General features: G+C 41.1%; 1 protein-coding gene across 1 annotated transcript in view; it reads right to left on the bottom strand.

Annotated features, from left to right (window-relative positions):
* Positions 1 to 14,004, bottom strand: part of tenm1 (teneurin transmembrane protein 1) — a 244,532-nt gene that overhangs the window by 77,232 nt on the left and 153,296 nt on the right. Inside the window, exons 11-13 of the mRNA XM_036937297.1 lie at positions 10,750 to 10,950; positions 6,920 to 7,105; positions 5,443 to 5,469 (exon numbers count right to left, since the gene is read on the bottom strand). Of these exons, the coding sequence (XP_036793192.1) occupies positions 5,443 to 5,469; positions 6,920 to 7,105; positions 10,750 to 10,950 (414 nt within the window). The remainder of the gene's footprint in view (positions 1 to 5,442; positions 5,470 to 6,919; positions 7,106 to 10,749; positions 10,951 to 14,004) is intronic.

The raw sequence follows: 14,004 nt of genomic DNA, 5'->3' as shown, positions 1-14,004 counted from the left end.
TGCACAGTGCTCCTTGGGATGTTTAAAGTTTGGGAAATATTTTTGTATCCAAATCCGGCTTTAAACTTCTTCACAACAGTATCTCGGACCTGCCTGGTGTGTTCCTTGTTCTTCATGATGCTCTCTGCGCTTTTAACGGACCTCTGAGACTATCACAGTGCAGGTGCATTTATACGGAGACTTGATTACACACAGGTGGATTGTATTTATCATCCTTAGTCATTTAGGTCATCATTGGATCATTCAGAGATCCTCACTGAACTTCTGGAGAGAGTTTGCTGCACTGAAAGTAAAGGGGCTGAATAATTTTGATTTTGATTTGTTAAAAAAGTTTGAAATATCCAATAAATGTCATTCAACTTCATGATTGTGTCCCACTTGTTGTTGATTCTTCACAAAAAAATACAGTTTTATATCTTTATGTTTGAAGCCTGAAATGTGGCAAAAGGTCGCAAAGTTCAAGGGGGCCGAATACTTTCGCAAGGCACTGTACCTTTGCAGATCTAAGACAAGATGAAAGTAAAAACACATTCTCTTCCTAATTCGTTTCTTTTTCACCTGTATTTTGTCAGGCCAGTGAACATGGTGGTAAACTGTACTATTTGTATGGACCCTAGGTTACCCTTTCCCTTTGTTATCATACTAACTGTATGTCGTATAACTTTAATTAGTGCTCCTGCTCACCGGATGTACCATGCCAGGTGTGTATAATACTGATGTTAATGGGAGAGGGAAGGGGTAAAGGTGTGGTCTTTACTCCCAAATTTCACTTAAATTTAACTTCCAAATGAAGAGAGACAACGATACATAAAATAATCTGGGGGACAAAATGCTATTTTATGGACAACGGTGGATGGTTCTTAAAATAACCTTGGAGTTAGGAGGCTCTTAAAAGAGCTGTTTCACTCCACTGACATGGGACTTCACCTGCTGGCGATGAGAAGAAAGTGGTCAGCTTCTCCCTCACCTGGAGTGCCTGTCTGGGGGCGTTGTTGGCACCTGCCCTGGTGACATCAGGTAGGTGACCATTTGGCGTGCCCATCTCCACCCGGAGCGGCTCCTGGAATGACCTCCGCAGGTAGTTGTGGAGAACACATGTGGCCTTCACGCAGGCATCGACATTTGAGGGGCTGAGACCAAGCACTCTCTGATACATTCTCCACCAGGCTGCCAGAATCCCAAAGGCACATTCAACATCTAAACTTGCCCTGGACAGTCATTTGTTAAAGATCCTTACAGGCTTTGGCAATGGCAGCTGGCGTCCAGCGTAGGGCCTCATGAGGTTGGGTCTTAAAGGGAAGGCCTCGTCGCTGATGAAGACGTGGGGAACAGGTCCCAGGTCTTCAGCCCCAGGAGTGATGCAGGTGGTGGAATCTCCAGGGTGCCATCCTGAAGTGCCTGGAAGAAGTCAGAGTCCCAGAAGGTCCCGCCATCACTTCCCTTGCCCTAAGCACCAACATCGACAACACGGAAACAGTAGATGGCATCTACTACAGCCAAGAATACAAATTAATATGTACCCTTGTAGTTGGAGAATTGTGAACCCGAGCATGGTGGAACCTGGATTACTATATGTTTCCCGTCAATTTCCATCTCTCCAGGAACTCGGCAACGATGGCCCTCTAGTCTTCCTCCTTGGAGACTGGCATGTATTCACCAACCAGACAGTCCAAAATGGCTTGTGCCACAGAGGGGACAATGCCTACCACCGTGGACCATCCAACTCGGAAGCTGAATCCGATGGTCCTGTAGGTGTCCCCTGTCACCAAGAATCTGAAATATAATTCAAAATAATGATCAATATTGTGTGTAACTTCAATTCCACCCACATATTATATCTACGCAGATAGCTACCTCATTACTGTTTATTATGCTCTACTAATTATATTATAATACTCATCAACCATCATTAACAATGCCTTGAAACAGTACAATTCAGTCTATGACTATATCAATAAACTGTAGCCCAGGCCAACTCTACTCTTAGAAAGAATGGTACTATCTACTTAAAAGGGTTCTCCGGCTGTCCCCATAGGGACAAGAATAACTATTTTTGGTTCCAGGTAGAACTCTTTTGGTTCCAAGTAGAACTCTATTGGATTCCATGTATAACCTTTTCCCCAAAGGGTTATACCTGGAACCAAAAAGTGTTATCCTATGGGGAAAACTTTTGGAATATTTTTTCCAAAAAGTGTATGTGAGTCCAATAAGAATGTAATGAATGACTGTAACTGTCTTGAATAACAATGGTTCCTGGAGAAGACTAGCCTACCTTCATCAGGGCAGATGGCACCTCAACTTTATTTTCATTTGGTAACATTGCATAATTAAAACAGGATTATAAACCAACTTTGGGAAAAGTTATAGTCCTAATGAACATTCTGTAAAAGTACATCTGATGTCAAAAAGGGACTATTAACTACAGAGCCCTTTAGCTAGCTAGGTTGCACATAAAAACATTTATCAAATATCAGTCAATTATGGTATCAAAGGCTTTAAAAATGTACTAGAATTTAGCTTACTGGAGACAAATCGCCAGGCGTTCAACTGGGCTGATGGACTCCAGGTAGTTGATATCCATCCTGGTGATCCTGGCTCCAACCATCTGGAGCAGGTGATCGAACTGGCTTCAGTCCAGACAAAAGTAACTTCGTAATTCCTCTCCAAACAGTCAAAGCTCTTGAATGAGACGGTGGAACTCCCCTGCCTGCTTTCGGGACTCTAACCATCTCTGGACCCACACAGACCTGTGCTTTCGGCGGGGCTGGTCCCGGCCCAACAGCGCGATCAAGACCACCTTCCTCAACGTTGGTCTCATTGTTGAGAGAGCCTACTCTGCTATCTTGACTATTTATTATTGCATTTTGTGAAATTATATTATAGGCTCTCACAATTTATTTGTGGATGTCATCGAATAAATAATATACTTGGTAAATAAATGAATACATTTTTTTAAAGAAATTCTCCAGTCAAACTGTTTTTATTATGTTATCCCACATTTTTTTTACTGGATATGTGTGCAACAAAAATTCAACATTCACATTTTGCTACTTTCTGAATGTACTTCTGGTTTATCAAAACGCAATGACGCAGTCAGTGTGTTCGAAGCGTAAAGCATTACAAAGGAAAGAAATCCCACAAATTAACTTTGAACAAGGCAAACCTGTTAATTGAAATGCATTCCAGGTGACTACCTCATAAAGCTGGTTGAGGGAATGCCAAGAGTGTCCAAACCTGTCATCAATGCAAAGGATGGCTACTTTTTTACATTTTTTTTATTTGTTTCACACTTTTTTGCTTTCTACATGATTGCATATGTGTTATTTCATAGTTTTGATGTCTTTACTATTATTCTACAATGTAGGAAATAGTAAAAATAAAGAAAAACCCTTGAATGAGTAGGTGTGTCCAAACTTTTGACTGGTACTGCATGTTTGGAAATGTACCATTAAAAAGTACTGACATTGACCAAAATTTGCAAAAATTGGGAGATTTGATTAACCATTGTCATGTCCTAGGTGATGGAGATCAGATTCCCTTGAAACACACTCACAATGTTCCCCCGTTGTGACCATTTCCCAATGCATCTCTGTGCCACCATGGTCAAAATAATATGCCCCCTGTTGTCCGAGTGTGACCCCCCTCCCCATTGGTTACTGCAGCCAGTGTAACCAGCACAGCCACTGCCAGGGTTGGGGTACCCCACCGGAATCACCACCAGCTAGGTACAAGGTCGTCAAGGTTCTCATTAGTAGCTTTGATAATTTCCTTGTATATTATGCTCTCCCATCAGGGGGCTCTGGCTTTATAGGACCAACCCTGCCAGGCAGGCTTCAAATCTTGAGGGCTCTGTGCTGCTCCAGTAGGTCGTTGTCCACATTCCTTTTTCTGTTTTGGCTGCATATAGGCAACTTACAGTAAGCCCATAAAACAGATAAGGACTTCTCTTTAGTGTATGGGTCGCTCAGGTGGGTGTCTAGGGTATAGGGTTGGGGACAGGACAATAAATAAATAAATACATTAGATGCCGTCTTATCCATTTCTAAAATAGTTCAATAATTATTTTACAACATTCCCTATCTTGAATGCTATAGAGTAGTTGTAGTTTATTTAACAATTGTTTAATTTTATTGCTTTTCTACTTTAAAAAACAAATATTATTTCAATCCCCACTATGGCTAGCAATATACAGTTTATCGTCTACGAGAGCTACATGCTGCCCTTTTAATCTATTCTCCTTGAAGATTGGGTACAGAACTTTGAGCCGAGTTGTTAGACAGTAAGGGGTTCATTTACGTAGAAGATCATAGGAAGTCCCAGGACAAGGTGTCTATAATACTGTAATAAGCTCACATAGTTGCTGTCACAAATTCCACACAGTTGTCATTGACTAGTTGGATATTCATTTCCCACTAAGCAAACAATTTCTGTTTTTACAGCATTCATATCAATTCATTTTTATCATTTTTTTGCTCTGGCAGACTTTTTTTGTTGTCAATAAAACTAATGAATGCAACTGTTTATGTCAAATTGTCCTAAAAAAGAAAATGGTTAAACACTTCATTGTGAGCCTAAATATAAGGGCTGGACATGCAGATAAATAAAAGTCAGATAAATGAAAATACCATTTTTGCTGGTGCCTCGGGACTACTAGGGTTAAAGATCAAGCCACCAAAACATGCTAACCTCTCACTATTACCTATAACAAGGGAGGTTAGCATTTTTGGGGGGTATGATATTTATGCCTCTAACTTTCTAACTCATCATTATTCACGATTCATTCATGAATATCCGTAATCATAGTAGCATCCACATTAATGAAGTGTTCAGAAACATATTATATTCTTATTTACAATAAAAGTGACCCTAAAATGGAACCACACAGTATTTACCATTAATTTCTATTGGCACCACATAATCTAAAACACAACCAAAACTGCAAATGCATGAAAGAACTGTGTAGTCACAAGCTTGATGTAGTCAAGGCATGCTAGGAATATGCGACCAAATACTAAACGTCTTAGTAAATTTATACACTATAAGTGAATTTGTCCTAATAGTTAAGACATCATTAAATGGGGGGACTACATACATAAAGTGCTTTCATTTATAAATGGTAAAATAGATATTCTCAAAATACCCTCAAATAAAAGGTTACATTCTGTACAATTGACCTTAAACACAAAATTCTGGAGTATAGAGCCAAATTAAAAGTTTTAACTTCACTGTCCAAGTAAATACATAGGGGAGTGTATTTTGTTATATTCTATCTTACATAAATTGAATATAGTGAATGTTCTGCCATTGCTTTGGGCATCGCACTTTCTCCTTAGAATTAATTAACATCTCAATAAATGTGCTTTGGTGGTAGTGCAGGAATACCTTTTAAAACCCCTGCTGCTATGAAACAATTCAATCCTAAAGAATGAGAGCGCATCTTACCTTTAACAACGAGATCCAGGTAATACGCTATATACCACATGAAGATAAAAGGAAGAAAGAAAAAAGTGTTTGAGATTAGATTACTGAGTCTCAAAGATATATGCTAGCACCAGGGCACATGAAGAGATAATTACAGCCTATTAATGTGCCAGGAGCTAAGCTTTATGGTTTGATTCACACATCCACAGAGACACAGAGCCCATCTCCAATTCCCCATCTCTAAAGGCAAGAAGAAGGATTTCAAAGGAGTGTTTTCTTGCATTTCTGAAGTTTTCTGGTTCTTTTACAAAATGTGCTTTTCAGTCACTTGGCAAAACCCAATTCCATTAGTCCCAGATGACAAACTGCAGTGTTCTATCAAGGTGTATCCACATTAATTGAGTTCGTTCGAACTTGGTGAGCAAATTATTCAGTTGCAAGAGAAAGAAAAATGCCTCCACTCTAGGGAGGAGGGCATGGCTGATGGAAAATTTGCCTGGCGGCAACCAACCATTGTGACTCTGATATTTCATTCTCAAATAACGGCAATGAAGTGGATAAATTGTATAACTGACAGGCAGGGCACTGACATCACTTGAACCCCAGCCAGTGGCTCTAAGACACATGGTAACATGTGACCCTCCCTCTTAAGGTTTGGTACCAGTGTTTCATCTGTTCTCTTCTAGCAGACTGAGTGAAGGACCAGGCAAGAAGGACTCATGGGTTCCATCTGACAACTGCAAGTCTATATTATACAGCAGATGGATGATTGGCTGAGAATGGTCTGCTAAACTGCTACTGTATTTAACATGTGTGGTGATATGCACGCACATGGATGACATATTCGTTGATTTGTATCTGCAAAAATCAGTGGTTCACACATCTTTCATTAGTACAAAAAAAACAACATTAGTAAAGCGTGGCCCAGATTAAGACATTACGACCTCGGGACTATAACGTTCTCTCTGACATTTTTGTCAAACATTTGTTAGTCACATATAATTGATCTTCAGATGGTTCTTCATATGTCTGCGAAGTACATTTTGGATGAAGAAAACTAGAAAGTTCTATCTGCATAAACCCATTTGAACTTAGCGCTATAAGGCTCTAGACAATACAAATACAGACGGAATGTCAATCTGGACTCAGCCATAAGGTTCTTTCTGCGATGGCACCCCCTAAAAAAAGAAAAGATTTACAAATGTCTCAAGATTTTGATATTCTGCACTTTAGGTACCGTTACGGTGAGGACCTTAATGGGTTATGCAAGAAGAATTCACTACAAAACTGTTCTGAGATGTTGATTCTCAATATCTCAGAACTATGCTTTACATATAGAACCTTATAGTCCCAATGCCACAACATGTTAAAACCTAGGTACAGTAAATCAGCCCCTATGCCCCTAAACAGAACAATAGCTACTAGAGTCACGTTACATGCTCTGTGTATTAACCTCCTGTGGTAGTGTCAGTCCGAGGGGGGCGGGGGCGAGACTCACCGATGCTGCAGTGTTCTCCCTCCCAGCCGGGGTGGCACTCACACTGTCCGTTCTTACACTGGCCATGTTCCTGGCAGCGGGGGTGACAGGCCTGCAGGTCACAGCCTGGCCCCTCCCAGCCCTCCTCACACTGGCACTTCCCTCCCACACACACACTGTGGGCACTGCAGGGCACCGGACACACCTCTGCACACGGACAGAGAGAGAGACCGGCAGGGGTCTTACTGCACTTGGCAACAGACAGTACACCTCTACATCGGCCAGATGGACATGTCAAAGGTCAGCTGCATCATTGCTCCCAAAATACACGTGATCATTTCCTACGAATTAATTCAGGATTCTAGACTCATTTCTGCACTCATCTTGTCTTGCTAGTTCATCTAATATAACAAAAAAAGGAATATTTTAAAAAGGAATATAATGAAAACCCATTACCATTTTAATTCTAATGGTATCTACTCTACATACTCATGATTTGAAACTTTAATTTTGAATAGGAATTGGAAAATGTTTGTTATAATACAGAACAGGCAATACTTTATATGTAGAGTGCTGCAGGTGCAGTTCTAATACATTCAATGCTTAAAGTTTTAGAGGTTTAATGGTATTCAATGAATAATTTCAGCAGAATATGGAGAGTACTGTCCATCCTATCAGCAAGTAGCCAATCAGCAGGGAGAAGAAAGAGCTGCTGGCGCAGAAAGGCCACTTATCCCCACACATGGAAAAGGCATTCCCATTTAAATATACATCATATTTAATCATGCCATAACAACTCAATTTGCATTTTATTAATCTCGATTTTTCTACCATTAAGCATATGACATTTAATCCATTTTCTCTATGCATCTGCTTGCAATAGAATTCAACATGTTTTCCATCTAAAACTATTTAATAATAACGGTTGAATGTTGGCATTGTCTTCAATGCCTTTATATTTCTGTTTTAAAAACCAAATACTGCACATTGATAGATATAATTCACTGTCTTACAGTGAGGTTACAGTATGTCTACTCCATAGTAATGAAATTGTCAGTGCAGTCACACACAGTCAACATTACAAGTAATTCTACATACACTTGAGTGAACATAAAATCAATTTTCACTTTTGGATAGAAAACCTGAACTTTGCTTTGGAAGGCTGGAAAAAAGTGTGGGTTGAGTGAATGCACAATTCTTTCATGGTTACGGAAACCGAGGCACCACAATGCTCCAAGATTCAATTCATTGGAAAGTGAAATAGCCTCCACATGAGCTGTTTTCCCCTTTGGCCATCACTGAAAACACAATTGATAGGAAAAATAATGAAGAATGAGGGATTACTTTGCCTTTTGAGGAATGTCTTAATATGCAGCCCACCTCTCAGGTTTTTCACCCAACTTTAATAAAGGCTTGGCATGTAGCACTACTTGACTCAAGGAAGAGAACCATTAATAATATGAAGATGAGGAAAAATGTATATGACAGGCACCCTATATTCTAAAGGATGGATGCTTCCATAATATCGTTGGCACGGTTTCCATCCCTCTCCATAAGCGGGGACACCAGCAGTAGGATGTGTGTTAGTGTGTTGTTGTGTTGTGTGGCAGCTATAGCAGCAGGCAGCTAATCTGTAAACCTGGCCCTGGGCTACTGAAGAATCTGATCTCCTTTGTGATCTGGCTGCTACATGAGATCTACATCTGTATCACTGGCTGAACAAAACAAAAACAACAACTTTCAGACAAAGATGACAAACTATACAAACGAATATCCAGCATCATCTCCCTTATGGAAAGAAAAATGCATGCATTTCACGTGAACATGTGAAGTGTTCCAAAAACACATGTTTTCATGTGATCACATGGTCTTATGTGAAATGAATGTGATAACATGAAACTACATATGTGAAACCATGTGATCACGTGAAGTATTCCAAAAACACATGTTTTCACATGAAATTTCATGATTTTCTTCGAGGCTCACACAGCTTCTCTGAGACGTTCCTACAACCACTGTGTCAACGCTGTTTGCTATCAGTAAGAACCATAGTCATTGGTGGCAACCCTCATTATCAATGTCCTCTGACTCAAACAAATTAATTCAACATTTCAGTAAGAGAGCAGTTTGCCATGAATTCAACAAGAGACAGACTGAAATTAAATGCAAAGACATTTTCTATTTTTTGAAGTGTCGCAGTGTACTAACAAGTGAGTGCAGTGAAGATAACTTTAATTTGTTCTGTATAAACAGCCAGAAAGGTGACCTAAATTCAAATACGAAAAGCTGATGAACAGATAACACCAACAGTATGCTAAAAATAACAGATTAAAATTGTACAAATGAGCATATCTCGGGATGAATCCTAACCATGGCATTATTGTTCCCTGGAGGAGGCATATTAAAAAAGGAAGAATTTATAAACTAGCATTAGTATGCATCAATTTCATGACTCCCACCAAAAGATATGCAAGTATTGATAAAGAAACAAGAAGTGGCTTAGATGGTAGCCATGGTGCGTAGTCCAATTTACACACAGCATGTCAGAGAAATGATTGCTCAGTTGTCTGATAGACTGCTGGGTGTGTGAAGTTCTGCTTCTGCTAGGAGCTGGCAGATTACAAGCAGAAAAACACATTGGCCAGGGTCTGTGTCACTCAGTCAAAGGTAAGACCAAAAGTTAGCGTCATGTCCAGAAAACGTAATCTAAATCACAGCCAGACAGAAACTAACAGTAGCGGCTTGACTACATTTAAACCTTTTATGGGAGGTTAAGGATGTGATTAATCTCCAAAGTCTCCCCTCTAAGAGTCTGGGAATGGACTTTCCAACTCCGTTCACAAGTCACTACAGCCCTTTCTAAGGATGTGAATTGTTTATGTGCGGTAAGAGTCTGAAAGCACTGTATTCAAGTGTGTGTTTCTGTATGTAGGAATAACCACAGTATATCGATAGAGACATTTTTATATATTCATCCCTATTATTGACTCTGCATGTACATAAGTTGTATGTACACTACCATTCAAAAGTTTGGGGTCACTTAGAAATGTTCTTGTTTTTGAAAGAAAAGCACATTCTTTGTCCATTAAAATAACATCAAATTGATCAGAAATACAGTGTAGACATTGTTAATGTTGTAAATTACTATTGTAGCTGGAAACAGATGATTTTTAATGGAATATCTACATAGGCGTACAGAGGCCCATTATCAACAACCATCACTCCTGTGTTCCATCACTCCTGTCCTCTTGCTCAGTTGTGCACCGGGGTCTCCCACTCGTTTCTCTATTCTGGTTAGAGACAGTTTGCGCTGTTCTGTGAAGATCTCGTTGTACGAGATCTTCAGTTTCTTGGTAATTTCTCGCATGGAATAGCCTTAATTTCTCAGAACAAAAATAGACTGACGAGTTTCGGAAGAAAGTTATTTGTTTCTGGCCATTTTGTGCCTGTAATCGAACCCACAAATGCTGATGCTCCAGATACTCAACTAGTCTAAAGAAGGCCAGTTTCATTGCTTCTTTAAATCAGGACAACAGTTTTCAGCTGTGCTAACATAATTGGGTTTTCTAATGATCAATTAGCCCTTTAAAATTATAATCTTGGATTAGCTAACACAAAGTGCCATTGGAACACAGGAGTGATGGTTGCTGATAATGGGCCTCAGTACGCCTATGGAGATATTCCATAAAAAATCTGCCGTTTCCAGCTACAATAGTCTTTTACAACATTAACAATGTCGACACTGTATTTCTGATCGATTTGATGTTATTTTAATGGACAAAAAAACAAGGACATTTCTAAGTGACCATAAACTTTTGAACAGTAGTGTACGTCATGGTTCTTGTACTCACCGGTGGAGCAGTCGGAGCCTGTCCAGCTGGAATCACAGGTACAGGTGCCAGAATCTGGCAGGTAGTTCCCATGGCCTGAACACTGCTCCTGGCACGCTGGCAGGGGACTCTCACAGTCTGGGCCTCCCCACCCCGGAGAACAAAGGCACTCCCCCTTCACACAAACACCATGGCCAGAACACTGAGGGTCCAGGCAGTCCACTGGCCATGCATAAAAAGGGAAGTGAGAGAGAGAGGGGGTAGATGGAGGGAGCGTGATAGAGTGAAAAAGAGAGCAGGAGAGAGTAGCGAGAGAGAAAGAGTAAATATTTCACATCCCTCCCTGAACATCTGTATATTGTTTGAATAATTGTTTCTTCTGGATTTCCTTTCTTCTATGAGTAGGCACTGACACGAAACATCCCCATCACATCTTTCCTCTAAGGATAGATTCTGACATAAAACATCCTATTCATACCATTCTTCTACGGGTAGGTAGTGACACAAAACATCCCCATCACACCTTTCCTCTATGGGTAGGTAGGGTAGGTAGTGACACAAAACATCCCCATCACACCTTTCCTCTATGGGTAGGTAGGGTAGGTACTGACACAAAACATCCCCATCACATCTTTCCTCTATGGGTAGGGACACAAAACATCCCCATCACATCTTTCCTCTATGGGTAGGGACACAAAACATCCCCATCACATCTTTCCTCTATGGGTAGTGACACAAAACATCCCCATCACATCTTTCCTCTATGGGTAGGGACACAAAACATCCCCATCACATCTTTCCTCTATGGGTAGGGACACAAAACATCCCCATCACATCTTTCCTCTATGGGTAGGTAGGGTAGGTACTGACACTAAACATCCCCATCACATCTTTCCTCTATGGGTAGGGACACAAAACATCCCCATCACATCTTTCCTCTATGGGTAGGTGGGGTAGGTTCTGACACAAAACATCCCCATCACATCTTTCCTCTATGGGTAGGTAGGGTAGGTACTGACATAAAACATCCCCATCACACCTTCCTATATTGGTAGGTACTGCCACAAAACATTCCCTCACAACTTTCCTCTATGGGTAGGTAGGGTAGGCACTGACATAAAACATCCCCATCACACCTTCCTATATTGGTAGGTACTGCCACAAAACATCCCCATCACATCTTTCCTCTATGGGTAGGTAGGGTAGGTACTGACATTAAACATCCCCATCACACCTTCCTATATTGGTAGGTACTGACACAAAACATTCCCTCACAACTTTCCTCTATGGGTAGGTAGGGTAGGTACTGACATAAAACATCCCCATCACACCTTCCTATATTGGTAGGTACTGGCACAAAACATTCCCATCACACCTTCCTATATTGGTAGGTACTGACATAAAACATTCCTGTCACATCTTTCCTCTATGGGTAGGTAGGGTAGGTACTGACACAAAACATCCCCATCACATCTTTCCTCTATGGGTAGGTGGGGTAGGTTCTGACACAAAACATCCCCATCACATCTTTCCTCTATGGGTAGGTAGGGTAGGTACTGACATAAAACATCCCCATCACACCTTCCTATATTGGTAGGTACTGCCACAAAACATTCCCTCACAACTTTCCTCTATGGGTAGGTAGGGTAGGCATTGACATAAAACATCCCCATCACACCTTCCTATATTGGTAGGTACTGCCACAAAACATCCCCATCACATCTTTCCTCTATGGGTAGGTAGGGTAGGTACTGCCACAAAACATTCCCTCACAACTTTCCTCTATGGGTAGGTAGGGTAGGTACTGACATAAAACATCCCCATCACACCTTCCTATATTGGTAGGTACTGACACAAAACATTCCCTCACAACTTTCCTCTATGGGTAGGTAGGGTAGGTACTGACATAAAACATCCCCATCACACCTTCCTATATTGGTAGGTACTGCCACAAAACATTCCCATCACACCTTCCTATATTGGTAGGTACTGACATAAAACATCCCCAACACATCTTTCCTCTATGGGTAGGTAGGGTAGGTACTGACACAAAACATCCCCATCACATCTTTCCTCTATGGGTAGGTGGGGTAGGTTCTGACACAAAACATCCCCATCACATCTTTCCTCTATGGGTAGGTAGGGTAGGTACTGACATAAAACATCCCCATCACACCTTCCTATATTGGTAGGTACTGCCACAAAACATTCCCTCACAACTTTCCTCTATGGGTAGGTAGGGTAGGCACTGACATAAAACATCCCCATCACACCTTCCTATATTGGTAGGTACTGCCACAAAACATCCCCATCACATCTTTCCTCTATGGGTAGGTAGGGTAGGTACTGCCACAAAACATTCCCTCACTACTTTCCTCTATGGGTAGGTAGGGTAGGTACTGACATAAAACATCCCCATCACACCTTCCTATATTGGTAGGTACTGACACAAAACATTCCCTCACAACTTTCCTCTATGGGTAGGTAGGGTAGGTACTGACATAAAACATCCCCATCACACCTTCCTATATTGGTAGGTACTGGCACAAAACATTCCCATCACACCTTCCTATATTGGTAGGTACTGACATAAAACATTCCTGTCACATCTTTCCTCTATGGGTAGGTAGGGTAGGTACTGACACAAAACATCCCCATCACATCTTTCCTCTATGGGTAGGTGGGGTAGGTTCTGACACAAAACATCCCCATCACATCTTTCCTCTATGGGTAGGTAGGGTAGGTACTGACATAAAACTTCCCCATCACACCTTCCTATATTGGTAGGTACTGCCACAAAACATTCCCTCACAACTTTCCTCTATGGGTAGGTAGGGTAGGCATTGACATAAAACATCCCCATCACACCTTCCTATATTGGTAGGTACTGCCACAAAACATCCCCATCACATCTTTCCTCTATGGGTAGGTAGGGTAGGTACTGCCACAAAACATTCCCTCACAACTTTCCTCTATGGGTAGGTAGGGTAGGTACTGACATAAAACATCCCCATCACACCTTCCTATATTGGTAGGTACTGACACAAAACATTCCCTCACAACTTTCCTCTATGGGTAGGTAGGGTAGGTACTGACATAAAACATCCCCATCACACCTTCCTATATTGGTAGGTACTGCCACAAAACATTCCCATCACACCTTCCTATATTGGTAGGTACTGACATAAAACATCCCCAACACATCTTTCCTCTATGGGTAGGTAGGGTAGGTACTGACACAAAACATCCCCATCACATCTTTCCTCTATGGGTAGG

The sequence above is a fragment of the Oncorhynchus mykiss genome, chromosome 12, assembly GCF_013265735.2.
Source record: "Oncorhynchus mykiss isolate Arlee chromosome 12, USDA_OmykA_1.1, whole genome shotgun sequence".
Lineage (NCBI taxonomy): Eukaryota > Metazoa > Chordata > Actinopteri > Salmoniformes > Salmonidae > Oncorhynchus > Oncorhynchus mykiss.
This window is presented reverse-complemented; position numbering and strand designations above follow the sequence as displayed.